Source organism: Hyaena hyaena, unplaced genomic scaffold, assembly GCF_003009895.1.
Source record: "Hyaena hyaena isolate Hyena2069 unplaced genomic scaffold, ASM300989v1 scaffold_32, whole genome shotgun sequence".
Lineage (NCBI taxonomy): Eukaryota > Metazoa > Chordata > Mammalia > Carnivora > Hyaenidae > Hyaena > Hyaena hyaena.
In genome coordinates, this window is record NW_024080663.1 from 796,421 (window position 1) to 810,259 (window position 13,839).

Below are 13,839 nucleotides of genomic sequence, written 5' to 3' on the forward strand. Positions count from 1 at the left end.
AAAATGAGGGGTGCCTAGGTGGCTCAGTCAGTTAAGCCTCCAACTTTGGCTCAGGTCATGATCTTGCGGTTTGTGAATTTGAGGCCCACATCAGGCTATGTGCTGGCAGCTCCGAGCCTGGAGCCTGCTTCAGATTCTGTCTCTCCCTCTCTCTGCAACCTCTCCCACTCGCAGTCTGTCTCTCTCTCAAAAATAAATAAACATTAAAAAAAAAAAAAAAAGAAATATGCAAAAGGAAACCAAGAGAAGAAAAATCTAAAAATTGAAAAAGCATCACTGATCTGTGGAACAATTCAAGTGGCCTAAGATATAGGCAATTTGAGTCCTCAAAAAAGAAGAAACGGGAGATCAAGTATTTAAAAAAATAATGGGCAAAAAAATTCCCAAATTTGATAAAAACAACAAATTTACAGATCCAAAGAAGTTCAATAAATCCCCACTCAAGAAACATCACACTATGAAACATCAAAGTCAAATTGCTCAAAACCAGTGACAAAGAGAATATCTCAAAAGTAGCTGGGGCTGGGTGGGGGGGAAATGTCATAGTAAGTTCAGAGGAACAATGATAAGGATGATAAATTTCTCATGGAAAACAAAAACAAGAAGACAGTGGAGAAGCATCTTTAATGGTATAGTTAATTGTTGGACAATATGGGTTTGAACTGTGCAGGTCTATTTACACGTGTTGTTGTTTTTGTTGTTGTAGTTGTTGTTTACAGTACAGTCCCATAAATGTAAATCTTCTTTTCCTTATGATTTTTAAAAAATGTTTATTTATTTTTTGAGAGAGAGAACATGAGCAAGGGAGGGGTAGAGAGAGGGGGACAGAACCCAAAGTGGTCTCTGTGCTGATAGCAGTGAGCTCAACGTGGGGCTTGAACTCACAAACCATGAGATCATCACCTGAGATGAAGCTGGATGCTTAACCAACTGAGCCACCCAGGTGCCTCTCCTTTTGATTTTAATAACATTCTCTTTTTGCTAGCTTACTTACTGTAAGATTGTAGCATATAATACATAGAATATGTTGTATCTGGAAAGCTTCTGGTTAACAGTAGGCTATTGGCAGTAAAGTTTTGGGGGAGTCTAAAGTTACACTTGGATTTCTGGCTGCATGAGGGGTCAGTGCCCCTACTCTCTCCATTGTTTAAGGTCAACTGTAACTTAAAGATTAAAACTGTCAGCCTAGAATTCTATACCTGGTGAAAATATCTTTCAAAAACAAAAGTGATGAGGGCCAGGTTTTTCTTTTTTTTCTTTCTTTCTTTTTTTTTTTTTTTAAAGTTTTATTTATTTAAGTAATCTGTACACTCACTGTGGGGTTTGAACTCACATTCCTGGGACCAAGAGTCATGCATGTGTTCCTCCAACTGAACCAGCCAAGTGTCCAAGACTTTTCAGTGTTAGAGAAAGATGTTACAAATAAGGGGGAAAGCTACAACAAACCCTGTTGTGGTGGATATGAAGCATAGATATCATTATGAACTGCTATTTATATGTATATAAAGAATGTCAGTTTGATTCCAAGCAAATCCTGAAATGCAGAACATGCAGATATGTCATGTCATGTCTAAAATTGTTCTTGTAGAAGTAAATCCCTCACGATGATGTTCAACAGATGGTAAATTCGACACCACAATATTAAACACTGGGAAGCTGGTCTTTATGAGCAAAGTATTTCAATAAAAGACATTAAAAGAATGCTGGATTCTTTCAATTTACTGTAATCCAATCAAACACCTCTACCTTTGCCTAGATATATACAAATACTCTGTTTTGCACACTGCAGTATGGATAATGTGAGGGATGGAAGTTTTAGGCATTCCTGCAAAAAATTATAATTTAGTGATAAGTACTGCTAACCATATTCTTGGATTATACTAAATAACGAATATAAATTTTTCACAGCAAATGACTTTAGCAGGTAAAACAAATGATCCAAATGGTATTATTAAGTAACTGTAAAAATCCAGGGACTCACTTCTATTTCTCACACTGTATAATGAAAACTGATACTTTCTTTTCGAAGTAGCTATACACACAAATTTTTCTATAAGTAATTGGCATAAATATTTTAATAGTATTAATAAGACTTATGTTGACTTAATAATTTCATATGGAGATATATTTTCTGAAAAATTAATCAGTGATGTAAACACAGACTATATTCATAACAGCTTCATTTACTATAATTAAATTGCAAACAAACTAAATATCTAATGATTGGGAATGATTAGATAAATTGTGGTACAAAATGGTCTTATGTAAGCTAGAATATTATAAAACCATTATAAGTTGTGTTATCTAAAGATATTTAATAACATGGTTACTTTTATCCTGTTTTGTTCATTTTATGCATCTATAAATCTTTTGAAATCCTTCCTAGATGGCTCCCCAGGGGAATTCTACCAGACATTTAAAGAAGAGTTAATAGCTTTTCTTCACAAATTGTTCCAAAAAAAGAAATAGAAAGAAAACTTCCAAATTCATTCTATGAAGCATTACCTTGTTTCCAAAACCAGAAAAAGACCTCACTAAAAAGGAGAATTACAGGCCAATATCCCTGATAAACATGAATGCAAAAATTGTCAAAAAGATATCAGCAAATCAAATCCAATGGTACATTAAACTATTTACCATGATCAAGTGGGATTCATTCCTGGGTTGCAGGACTGGTTCAATATTTGCAAATCAATCAACATGATAAACCACATTAATAGAAGAAAGAATAAGCACCGTAAGATTCTGTCAATAGATGCGGAAAAAGCATGACAAAATACAGCATCCATTCTTTTTTTTTTTTTTAATTTTTTTTAATGTTTTTTTTTTATTTATTTCTAGGAGAGAGAGAGAGAGAGACAGCATGAGCAGGGGAGGGTCAGAGAGAGAGGGAGTCACAGACTGAAACAGGCTCCAGGCTCTGAGCTGGCAGTCAGTACAGAGCCCGACGCGGGGCTCGAACCCACGAACCGCGAGATCATGACCTAAGTGAAAGTCGGACGCTTAACCGACTAAGCCACCCAGGCGCCCCTACAGCATCCATTCTTGATAAAAACCCTCAACAAAGTAGGGATAGATGGAATATACCTCAACATTATGAAGGTCATATAAAAAAGGCTCATAGCTAATATCATCCTCACTGGGGAAAAATTGAGAGCATTTTCCCTATGGTCAGGAATAAGACAAGGATGTCCACTCTCACCATTACTATCTAACATAGTACTGGAAGTCTTAGCCTCGCAATCAGACAACAAAAAGAAATAAAAGGCATCCATCTTAGCAAGGAAGACGTCAAACTTTCACTATTTGCAGATGACATGATACTCTGTAGAAAACCCGGAAGACTCCACCAAATAATCGCTAGAATTAATACAAGAATTCAGCAAAGTATAGATATAAAGTCAACATGCAGAAATCCATTGCATTTCTATACACCAATAATGAAGCAGCAGAAAAAGAAATGAAGGAATCTATCCCATTTGCAATTGCACCAAAAACAATAAGGTACCTAGGAATAAACCTAACTAAGGAGGTAAAAAATCTTGGGGCGCCTGGGTGGCTCAGTCAATTAAGCGTCTGACTTCAGCTCAGGTCATGATCTCACGGTTTGTGGGTTCAAGCCCTGCACTGGGCTCTGTGCTGACAGCTAGCTCAGAGCTTGGAGCCTGCTTCAGATTCTTTATCTCCCTCTCTCTCTTACCCTCCCCTGCTCACTCTGTGTCTTTCTCAGAAATAAATAAAACATTAAACAATAAAATTAAAAAATATAAAGAGGTAAAAAATCTGTACTCTGAAAACTATAGAACACTTATGAAAGAAATTGAAGAGGACACAAAGAAATGGGAAACATTCCATGTTCATGGACCAGAAAGAACACTTTTAACATGTCTATGGTACCCAAAGTAATCTACACATTTAAAGCAATACCTACATCAGCACTTTTCAGAGCTACAACACCCTAAAATTTGTAGGGAACCACAAAAGACCCCGAATAGCCAAAGCAATCCTGAAAAAGCAAAACAAAACTGGATGCATCATGATTCTGGATTTCAAGCTATATTACAAAGCTGTAGTTATCAAGACAGTATGGCACAAATACAGACACATACATCAATGGAAAAGAATAGAAAACCCAGAAATGGAACCACAAGAATATGGTCAACTGATCTTTGACAAAGCAGGAAAGAATATCCAATGGAAAACAGTCTCTTCAACAAATGGTGTTGGGAAAACTGGATGGCAACATGCAGAAAAATGAAACTGGACCACTCTCTTACACTATACATAAAAATAAATTCAAAATCAATGAAACACCTAAATATGAGTGTTTCATATTTATGAGATGGGAAGCCATCAAAACCGAAAAGGAGAATACAGGCAGCAACCTATTGGACACTGGTTGGAGCAACATATCCTTGAATGCAAGGGACACAAAAGCAAACATGAACTACTGGGACTTCATCAAGATAAAAAGCTTCTGCACAGAGAAGGAAATAATCAACAAAACAAAAAGGCAGCCTACAAAATGAGAGAAGATATTTGCAAATGACATATCTGATAAAGGGTTAATATTCAAAATCTATAAAGCACTTATCAAACTCAACACCCAAAAAACAAATAACCCAGTTAAGAAATGGGTAAAAGACACGAATAGACACTTCCAAAGAAGACATAGATGGCTAACAGACACATGAAAAGATGCTCAAAATCACTCATCATCAGGGAAATACAAGCCAAGGCCATGATGAGATACCACCTCACACCTGTCAGAATGGCTAAAATTAACAACACAAGAAACAACAGGTGTTGGCAAAGATGTAGAGAAAGGGGAAGCCTCTTGCACTGTTGGTGGGAATGTAAACTGGTGCAGCCACTCTAGAGAGCAGTATGGAGGTTCCTCAAGAAACTAGAAATAGAACTACCCTATGATCCAACAATTGCACTATTATGTACCCAAAGGATACAAAAATATAGATTCAAAGGGGTACATGTACCTCATTGTCTACAGCAGTATTATCAACAATAGCCAAACTATGGAGAGAGCCCAAATGTCCATCAACTGATGAACGGATAAAGAAGATGCGGTGTATATATATATATGTATATACACACACACCATGGAATATTACTCAGTGATTAAATAGAACAAAATCTTGCTATTTGCAACAATGTGGTTGTAACTAGAGTGTATTATGCCAAGTGAAATAAGTCAGTCAGAGAAAGACAAATACCATATGATTTCACTCATATGTGTAATTTAAGAAACAAAACAGATGAACATATGGGAAGGGAGAGAGAAAAAGAGAAGAGAGGGAAACAAACCACAAGAGACTCTTACTGACAGAGAACAAACTATGGATTGATGTAGGGAGGTGGGTGGGAGATGGGCTAGATGAGGAATGGGTAGTAAGGAGGGCACTTGTGATGAGCATGGGATTTTGTATCCAAGTGATAAATCACTGAATTCTACTCCTGAAACCAATATTGCACTGTATGTTAACTAACTTAAATTTAAAAAAAAAAAAAAACACCCCATTAAAAAAAAAGGAAATCTTTTCTAGAAAAAAGTATGGCTGAAATGTGGCAGTAATCCAGAATGTGGAATTCAGAAACTATTATACTATAAGCAGATTTCACCTTGCTTGGTTAGTATAAACCCAATTTTGTTTTGAAACAAAGAGCATATAAAAAAGGCTTTTTCTACACATGTATAATTTAATTAATGTATTTATTTTAAAAATATTTTTATTTTTAAGTAATCTCTACACCCAATGTGGGCCTTGAACTCACAACCGTGAGATCCAGAGTAGCATGCTCTACTGACTGAGCCAGCCAGGTGCTCCTACACACTTGTGTAATTTTATAATTGGAGAAACATAATTTAAAGTTAGAAGTTGTGAAGAGACAGATGGAGAAATAATTGTTCAAAGAATTAAAACATGAAATTTTAATACTCAGTGATTGTGAGAATCCTAAATATCTACATCTCTAAAATAATGATTAAAATTATTACAGAAGACATAGTATCATTTTAAGCAGGTACAAACATCAGAGATTAGCTGGATGAGCATATTTAAACAACCTGCCTGTTGTTCAGTTTATACAAATATTGTTTTTATCATTACACAAGGATTCTGAGAACTTGTAGTACAAAGGTTAAAACTTATCCAAAATCTCAAAACAGTATTTGGGTCAGTGGTATACCCTGAGAAAAAAAAATTGACAAGCATTCTCTAAATACAAATGTTTATTTATTTATAGAATATACATGTATGATGATTTAACAGATTATATAAGTTACAAAATGCAAAAATGGGATAAGATGTAAATAAAATAAATCATATTTTAAATAACCTAATTTTACCTATTAATGGATGGAAAATATCTTTTAGCTCTCACTAAAAATTAATATTGATAATACCTGTCAGTGAAAGCAATGCAGCTAATAAATTTCATTAACTTTAAGTCTTGGTTTAATATTTTATGATAAAGTCATTTAAATATTCTATTATTGATACTGAGTTTAATGGCATCAGACTTGAAAAAATACCACACAAAGATACCCAAATTCAAATGGAAGAAGCTCTTAGTGACCATGTTTACTAATTCATGACATTAACTTTTCAATCCCATTCACCAATTATGTAAAGATTTTTGTTGAAATGTGCTAGTAAATATATTTTTTCTCTGTTATCATCAATTGTTTTTGTAAGCTGATAAGATATTCTAGATTTACATATTAAATAGACGATTTGAAAAATAACCGAAATCCTTCATTTGAAAGATTTTAAACAGATTGTAAAATATTGTTATCAAATTTTTAAAAAGGGTAGGTATTTATTTTTATGGCTAAAATCATATGATGGAAGTGTTACTAAAATACATATTAAAAATGCTCTTGCTATAGTAAGGGTCAGCAAACTATATCCAGCCTGTTTCTATAAATAAAGTTTTATTGGAACATATTCATTTATGTGTTGTTTATGTTTGCTTTCATGATATAATGGCAGAGTTGAGTAACTGCAAAAGAAATGCCCCGCAAAGCTGAAATATTTGCTATCTGAACCTTTAGAGGAAAAAATGTGCTCACCTCTGCTCTATGGTATCAATTTTCATCAAAAAGCAGTTAACTTTCTCACTCATGTTTACATCACAGTTAAATTGTGTTTCCTCTTTCAGAAAATATTTTCTAAATATCATACTATTGAAAGCTACATCATTCCTGAAAAGGACAAATCTCAAACAGCAAATTTCAAACACATTCTAATTCATCTTTAAGTTTGACAATATCCTGAGGTAAAAGAGGCATTTATGGTTATTGTATCTTTTGTTATGAAATATTGAAAGACTCTACTATTTAAGGTATTATAACTTGCATATCTACTTGACCTGGATTAGGTAAAACTATAACCCAATGCAACATATCTCAAACAAACCAGTGATGGTATGTATGACTGTCAACCCCTTCCAGACTTACAACCTCTACTATTTTCTCAGAATATGTCTTTTTTGTTTCTAATTTATCTGACACACAAACTGAAAGCATCAATGTCAATTTATACATTAGCAAAATTTAACTGATTTTTTTGAGTTATTTATTTATTTTTTAATAGTCTCTACACCAAATGTGGGGCTCGAACTCACAACCCTGAGGCCAAGAGTTACATGCTCTTCTGAATGAGCCAGCAACGTGTCCCAAAATGTAATTACTTTTTGAAAACAAAAACAGATGAAAGAAAAAAAAAAGAGAAAAGAAAAATCCTGTACTTTCTTTCTTTGTTCTACTAGATAGATCAGAGCATAACCCCAAGAGTACACACCTACTCTGTAGATGTCCAGTACAAGTCCCCAAAACTAAAATTTTTATATACAGTAAATGAAACATTAGAATACCTAGAGTATGTCAGATTCCATAATGACTCACTCAGTTTGCTAAAATTAGTTTAGGGCATAGCAGTACATAGTGTGGCTATCTTATTCCTCAGAGAACACGAGGAAAACTTTACTCAGATTAGCCATATCCCTCTCGTAGGCAACTAGTAAACGATTAAAATTACTGTAAACTAAATTTTTCCATCTTGTTCCCTCCACTAAATTTATAGAAACTCAAATTCCTAATCAAGAAACTTTTAAAGTATTTTCTTCCAAAAAAAGAAAAATTAAAAGTTGAAATTTGACCAACCTATATGAAAACAGAAGAACTCCAGGTTCAGCCAAAACTGATTTTGTTCATTATTCTGCCACTGAATGAAACAGGAAATACAGGGAAAGGCTATGATTTGGCTAGAAAAAATATTATTTGATCTTCTTGAGTTAGAAGAGTCTATAGAGATATTAGCCTTGAAAATAAGGAGGAATCCTTTCTTAGGGAAAAGTGAAAAGAAAAATGAAGAAACTTGATGACCAACTAAATATGAAAGAACCAAAGTTTTTCTTCACATCTAATTGGTCACTAAGTCCTATGAATTTAAAATGTCTCATACTCTGGGACACTTGGATGGCTCAGTTGGTTAAGTGTCCCACTCTTGGTTACTGCTCAGGTCATGATCTCATGGTTTGCAATATCCTGGCAACTCAGAGCCTGCTTGGCTCTCTCTTTCCCTCTCTCTGTCCCTCTCTCTGCCCCTCTCACTCTCTCTCACAAATAAATATTTAAAAAAATATTTTAAAAAGGGGTGCCTGGGGGGCTCAGTCAGTTGAGCGTCCGACTTGACTCAGGTTGTGATCTTGCAGTCTGTGAGTCTGAGCCCCACATCAGGCTCTTGTGCTGACAGCTCAGAGCCTGGAGCCTGCTTTGGATTCTGTGTCTCCTCCTCTCTCTGCCCCTCCCCCGCTCAAGCTCTGTTTCTCTCTCTCTCTCTCTCAAAAATAAACATTAAAATAATAATAAATAAAATAAAATGTGTTGAATTCTAACTCTGAACATCTTGATTCTGATGTAGTTAAACCCTTATTTTTAACCAGATGTGTTTTCAAAATAGCCTTCTCAAGGATTCATTTCTTGTCTCCAATGTCCCTTCATCTTTCACGTTATAATTATCTTCTATAGTAATATTAATCACCTCATTACTGCACACACAAAAAACTGACATGTTCCCACTTATATCAGTTGGTTGGATTTACTGATTTTAACTAGTTACAGACTCAACCACATCATTCTTATTTTATAAGCCCTTCAGAGCTTTCTCTTCAAATAGTTTGGCTGAATTTAACACTTTTTGTTAGCTTTAACTGGTGTTTTAGCAATCAATCAGCAAGGATTTAATGGCTGTTGTACACTGCACTAGGTTTATAATACTTTCCCTATCCTCACAGATCTTAAACTAGTTGGATGCTATGAGACCAATAAGCTTTTAGACACTGCTATATTGTTCAGTACTTAATTGTTCTGTGCCTATTGTATGACTGGAAATCAAAGAAAGGAGATAACAAAAAAATTAAGAAAAGATCTCATAGAGGAGGTAGAGTTTTAGCTGAAAGTTGAGAGGTAGACAATACACAGAATGATAGTAAAGGAATTTAATGGATATAGAGGAATCTGATGGGGGTGAAGGTGTCAGGAGAGCTATGAGAAAAGCCAGGAGAGAGGGATTGACAGGGAAACTGTAAAGATGTAGGACACTAATAATGGGGAACAATGAGATACAATCTTGGCTAATGAAGGTGGATTCCATTAGAGAATGTCTTTTTTTTTTTTAATATTTTTATTTCTAGGAGAGAGAGAAAGAGAGAGACAGTGTGAGCAGGGGAGGGTCAGAGAGAGAGGGAGTCACAGACTCTGAAACAGGCTCCAGGCTCCGAGCTGGCAGTCAGCACAGAGCCCAACGCGGGGCTCGAACCCACGAACTTCACGAGATCATGACCTAAGTGAAAGTCGGACGCTTAACCAACTAAGCCACCCAGGTGCCCCTAGAGAATGTCTTGAAAACCCTCCAGAGGCATTTATATTTGACTAGTTATATAGACACCAATTAATGAAAAGGGAAGAGATGGCATTGAAGATTATTCTAGCATCCATGTTCAGGCATACGGAGGAGACAGGAAAACAGAGACATTTGGAAAGAAATTACAGGGCTTCAAGAGAGATTGCAGTTAAAGAGAAGAAACTGTCAAAGAAGAGTACAAAGTTTCTGGCCTTAGAAACTATGAAAATGGAGATATCACTAAAATAAACAGGATGGGAAACAAAGAAGGTTTAAGAATGGGGAGTAGGAGATGGTTTTGGACATGTCAGTTGTAAGTCTACCAAGTGGAGAGCTACCCTAAGGCTATTTATTCTGTAGTGTAATACTGGACGAAGCCAAGAATCCACTGCAAAAATAGATAGGTATAGTGATCTATCAAGGCCTGATACCTGTTTAGGACTTTAAAGCCTTTTATTACTAATTTTGAGCCTCAACAACCAGGAAGATAGAAGAACAAAAATTAACACCTTCATTTCACAAACTAATTAATGTTTAGAATTCATGTGACTTGCCCAAAGTCAAAGAAGTTGTTAGCAGGAGAGCCAAGAAAATTCTAGTTCCTTACTCTCACCATTATACTCCTGGCTTTCAAGAATCAAGCAAAATTCAAGGTTCTTCTTCCAAAAAGAGACATCAGCATGGAGGCAACAAATGAGGCCGTGAGAATGTAGAATTCTTTGAGGGCAGAGGAGAAAAAGAAAAGATCTCTTGCAGATAGATACAATTAATTAAAATAAGGAAGGGAGACAGCTCAGCAAGAGACACCACCACGTTGACAGGAGTACTCAAGAGGGCAGGAAAAAAATCAAACCCATGAAAGTGCCGAGTCAGGAAAGCCAAAAATGGAGTAAGTACTCAGTGATCTTAAATGCCAAAGTTGGAAGAAGGTGATTTGGCATGGAGGTTAACACATTTGACGGTCGATTTGTTTTTCTTCAAAAACTTAACTCCTGAGATATTGGGGTGGGGGGAATCCTTCAATGTTTACCATCAATGTGTATCTGTCACACTATTAAAGGGGGGCTGCATTTTATTTTTCATACACTAAACTTCTACTTCACAAGTTATACTAACATAAAACAGTGTAAGATGTTTTTCAATGTTGAAAAATTATGAAGTCTAAAGAGAAAGCTCAAATATAATTCAACATAACCTGATTAGTTTTCTTTTTAATTTTTATTCAGCAAAAAAGTATTTTCAGCTTTTATCTTCTCTACATTCGAAAGGCTTTTGATAAATATAAGTAATAGTTCGCTTTTTTCTGTTATATATTTTACTAAATCAAAGTTTCAGTAAAGGAAAAAAACGAGGGCTATGAAAAAGCAAAACTGTAGATATCCTCCAAATAAAATTACATAGGAAGTAATTTACCACATTTTATAATAATCAATAGCAATAATATGATAAATTTCTTGATCATATATGAAACTTCTGTCTTAAGTGGAAGCACGGAAACAAAAGTGAACTATTTTATCCTGACATGACAGATATAACGTTTTCAACTTTATAACTAAAATCAACTTTCATTAGTTATATTTTTAAAATACAGCACTGTCTTTGCACTAGTCGAGTTTAGAAAGGTCCTTGGAAATTATATGTCCTAAAGTTTAAAAAATTAGAATGGGTTTTAACCTGTTAGAATAGGTTAAAAATGTAAAAAGACACAGAGATAATCAAACAACTTGCTACTGACCTTGTTCAAGTCTGAAGAGGGTCTTTTCCAGCTTTTCCATTTCGTTCAGAAGTAAAATTCTAATTTGTTTACTGTGTCCCATTTTGGCTTCTAGAAGATTTGAAATCTTTCAGAAGAATTAAAAGAACTCCGAAATCGAATGAGTTACCCCTATGAAACAAAAAGGAATTAAGATAAAGAAAATAACTATTACCTTAAATTCTTCAAGGCTGACAGTCGCACTTACATGTTCTAAATATGTTTTAACCCTAGCAGAGCAAAGAGGAAGAATGAGTCCTATAAGGACGACCTGAGAAGGTAAATTAATAGCTGTTTCCTCCCTTCGAGCACTATAGGACCAAAGCAAAACAACTGTATTATAGACTCTTACAATTAAAACAAAAACCAAAACTAAATTTTTCTCAGAGAAAAGCAGTACGTTTTGGAAAGCCTGGATTTGGGTAGGGGGGAAATTCCCGGTCCCAGGCCAAAAGGTTTTGAAGACTACAAATGGCACTTCTGCTTACAAGAGATTAGTCCGCTCAAAGATAACAGGTGGGAGAGCTCCCCATTCCCAAATTCGGGTTGGAAGCCACCAATGGGGAGATGAGAACAGAGGGAAGCAGTTGTTGCCCCTGGAATAGCTGTTGCAGACATAGGATGCACAGACGGAGCTATAGATAGAAAGAACCCATTTCCCTGAGACGCCAGAGGCATTCCTAGCACTTACACGGAGCAAGTTATACGCGCAGCCTCTGGGACACTGCAGGACCCGCGACTCTGGTGTTGGAGTCGGGGGAGGAGACGGGAAAGAAGGCAAACGGGGAAAGGCAGGCTGCCCAGGCGCGAGAGGCAGCCCCACACACGGAGGGCCGGGCGCCGTGAAGGGCAAAGGGCGGGGCGGCGGCAGCCGGGCCAGGGCGAAAGCTGCTGTGTGAAAGAGCGCTTCTCCGTGGCTCCGCCTCGCGCTGGTCCCCGAGGAGACCCTCGACCCACCCGGCCTCGAGTTCACACCCCCGGGTGGGAGCTGACAGGTCCCCTCGCCCACTTCCGGGAGGCTCCACACCCTGCACGCCGCGATCGCTAGTCTCGCGAGACTGTGGTCAGCGGGGCCGGGGTCTCGGAGGCGGCTGCGGCCCAGGTAGTGGGCTGCCTTTTTTTTTTTTTCTCCTGTCGGCGCTAGGAGGTGCGAGGTCTGGAGGGTGCATGCACCTCCTTTACCCGCTGCGAGCTCGTAGTTGAACACTGAAATGCTCCAGTAGAAGGCTGCCAGCTAGGTTGAGCTGCGTAGGTTACAGGGTCGTTTTGTGAAGTGACTGATGGTGGGAGGCGAGAGACCTGGCTTCCTGTGCTTTTTCTACCAAGATGTGTTTTGTGTCTTTGTTTTGATTTTTTTAAATATATTTTTATTTATTTCTCGGAGAGAGAGAGAGACAGCGTGAGCAGCGAAGGGTCAGAGAGAGAGGGAGTCACAGACTCTGAAACAAGCTCCAGGCTCCGAGCTGGCAGTCAGCACAGAGCCCGACGCGGGGCTCGAACCCATGAACCGCGAGATCATGACCTAAGCGAAAGTCGGACGCTCAACCGACTAAGCCACCCAGGCGCCCCTGATTATTATTATTATTTTTTTTTAATGTGGCCTAAGTTTACGTGGCCTAAACTCTCTGAATCTTGATTTCCTCATGTTTAAAGTAAGGGGCCGCCTGCAATCTCAGACATTCCATCCTTCCTGTGTCTGCCATCTCTAGTGCTAACATAGGGCACATCTTGAATGCAGCCACGGAATTACTAGGTAGGTGAAATGTGGCCAGTTTGCAAACAATTGAGTGTGCAAATACCACTTGTACAACGTCTGGTTGTATGTGATGTATACTGCATAGACGTGAAGATCATATGGGATTAAGGATCTGTATTGGCTGCACATATTGTAGGCCAGAAATTTAGGATCTGGTACAGATGTCTGAGATTTTATGCCTGAGGAAAAGAAAACCCTTCTAGAGCTTTTTGAGGACACCTGTGGATCATGAGAAAAAAGACAAAGGGTTTGGAGTGCAGAGAAAGATCTTGCTTTGTTTACTATGGAAAAATTATAGGCCCAAAACAATAATGGTTAAAAACTAAAGACACTGAAATGTTTGTTTCAGTAGATTTCTGAGAATGGCTAATTGCACGTGGTCTAAAACTGAGTTTGGGAATCTGTAG

The 13,839-nt window shown here is 37.1% G+C and overlaps 1 protein-coding gene across 2 annotated transcripts in view; it reads right to left on the reverse strand.

Moving 5' to 3' along the window:
* Nucleotides 1–12,663, reverse strand: part of AGL (amylo-alpha-1, 6-glucosidase, 4-alpha-glucanotransferase) — an 81,419-nt gene extending 68,756 nt beyond the window's left edge. For both annotated transcript variants that reach the window (XM_039228466.1, XM_039228467.1), the window contains exons 1-2: nucleotides 12,368–12,663; nucleotides 11,659–11,808 (exon numbers count right to left, since the gene is read on the reverse strand). In XM_039228466.1, the coding sequence (XP_039084397.1) occupies nucleotides 11,659–11,740 (82 nt within the window). In that variant the 5' untranslated portion in view covers nucleotides 11,741–11,808; nucleotides 12,368–12,663. The remainder of the gene's footprint in view (nucleotides 1–11,658; nucleotides 11,809–12,367) is intronic.
* Between the last annotated feature and the right edge of the window lie 1,176 nt (nucleotides 12,664–13,839).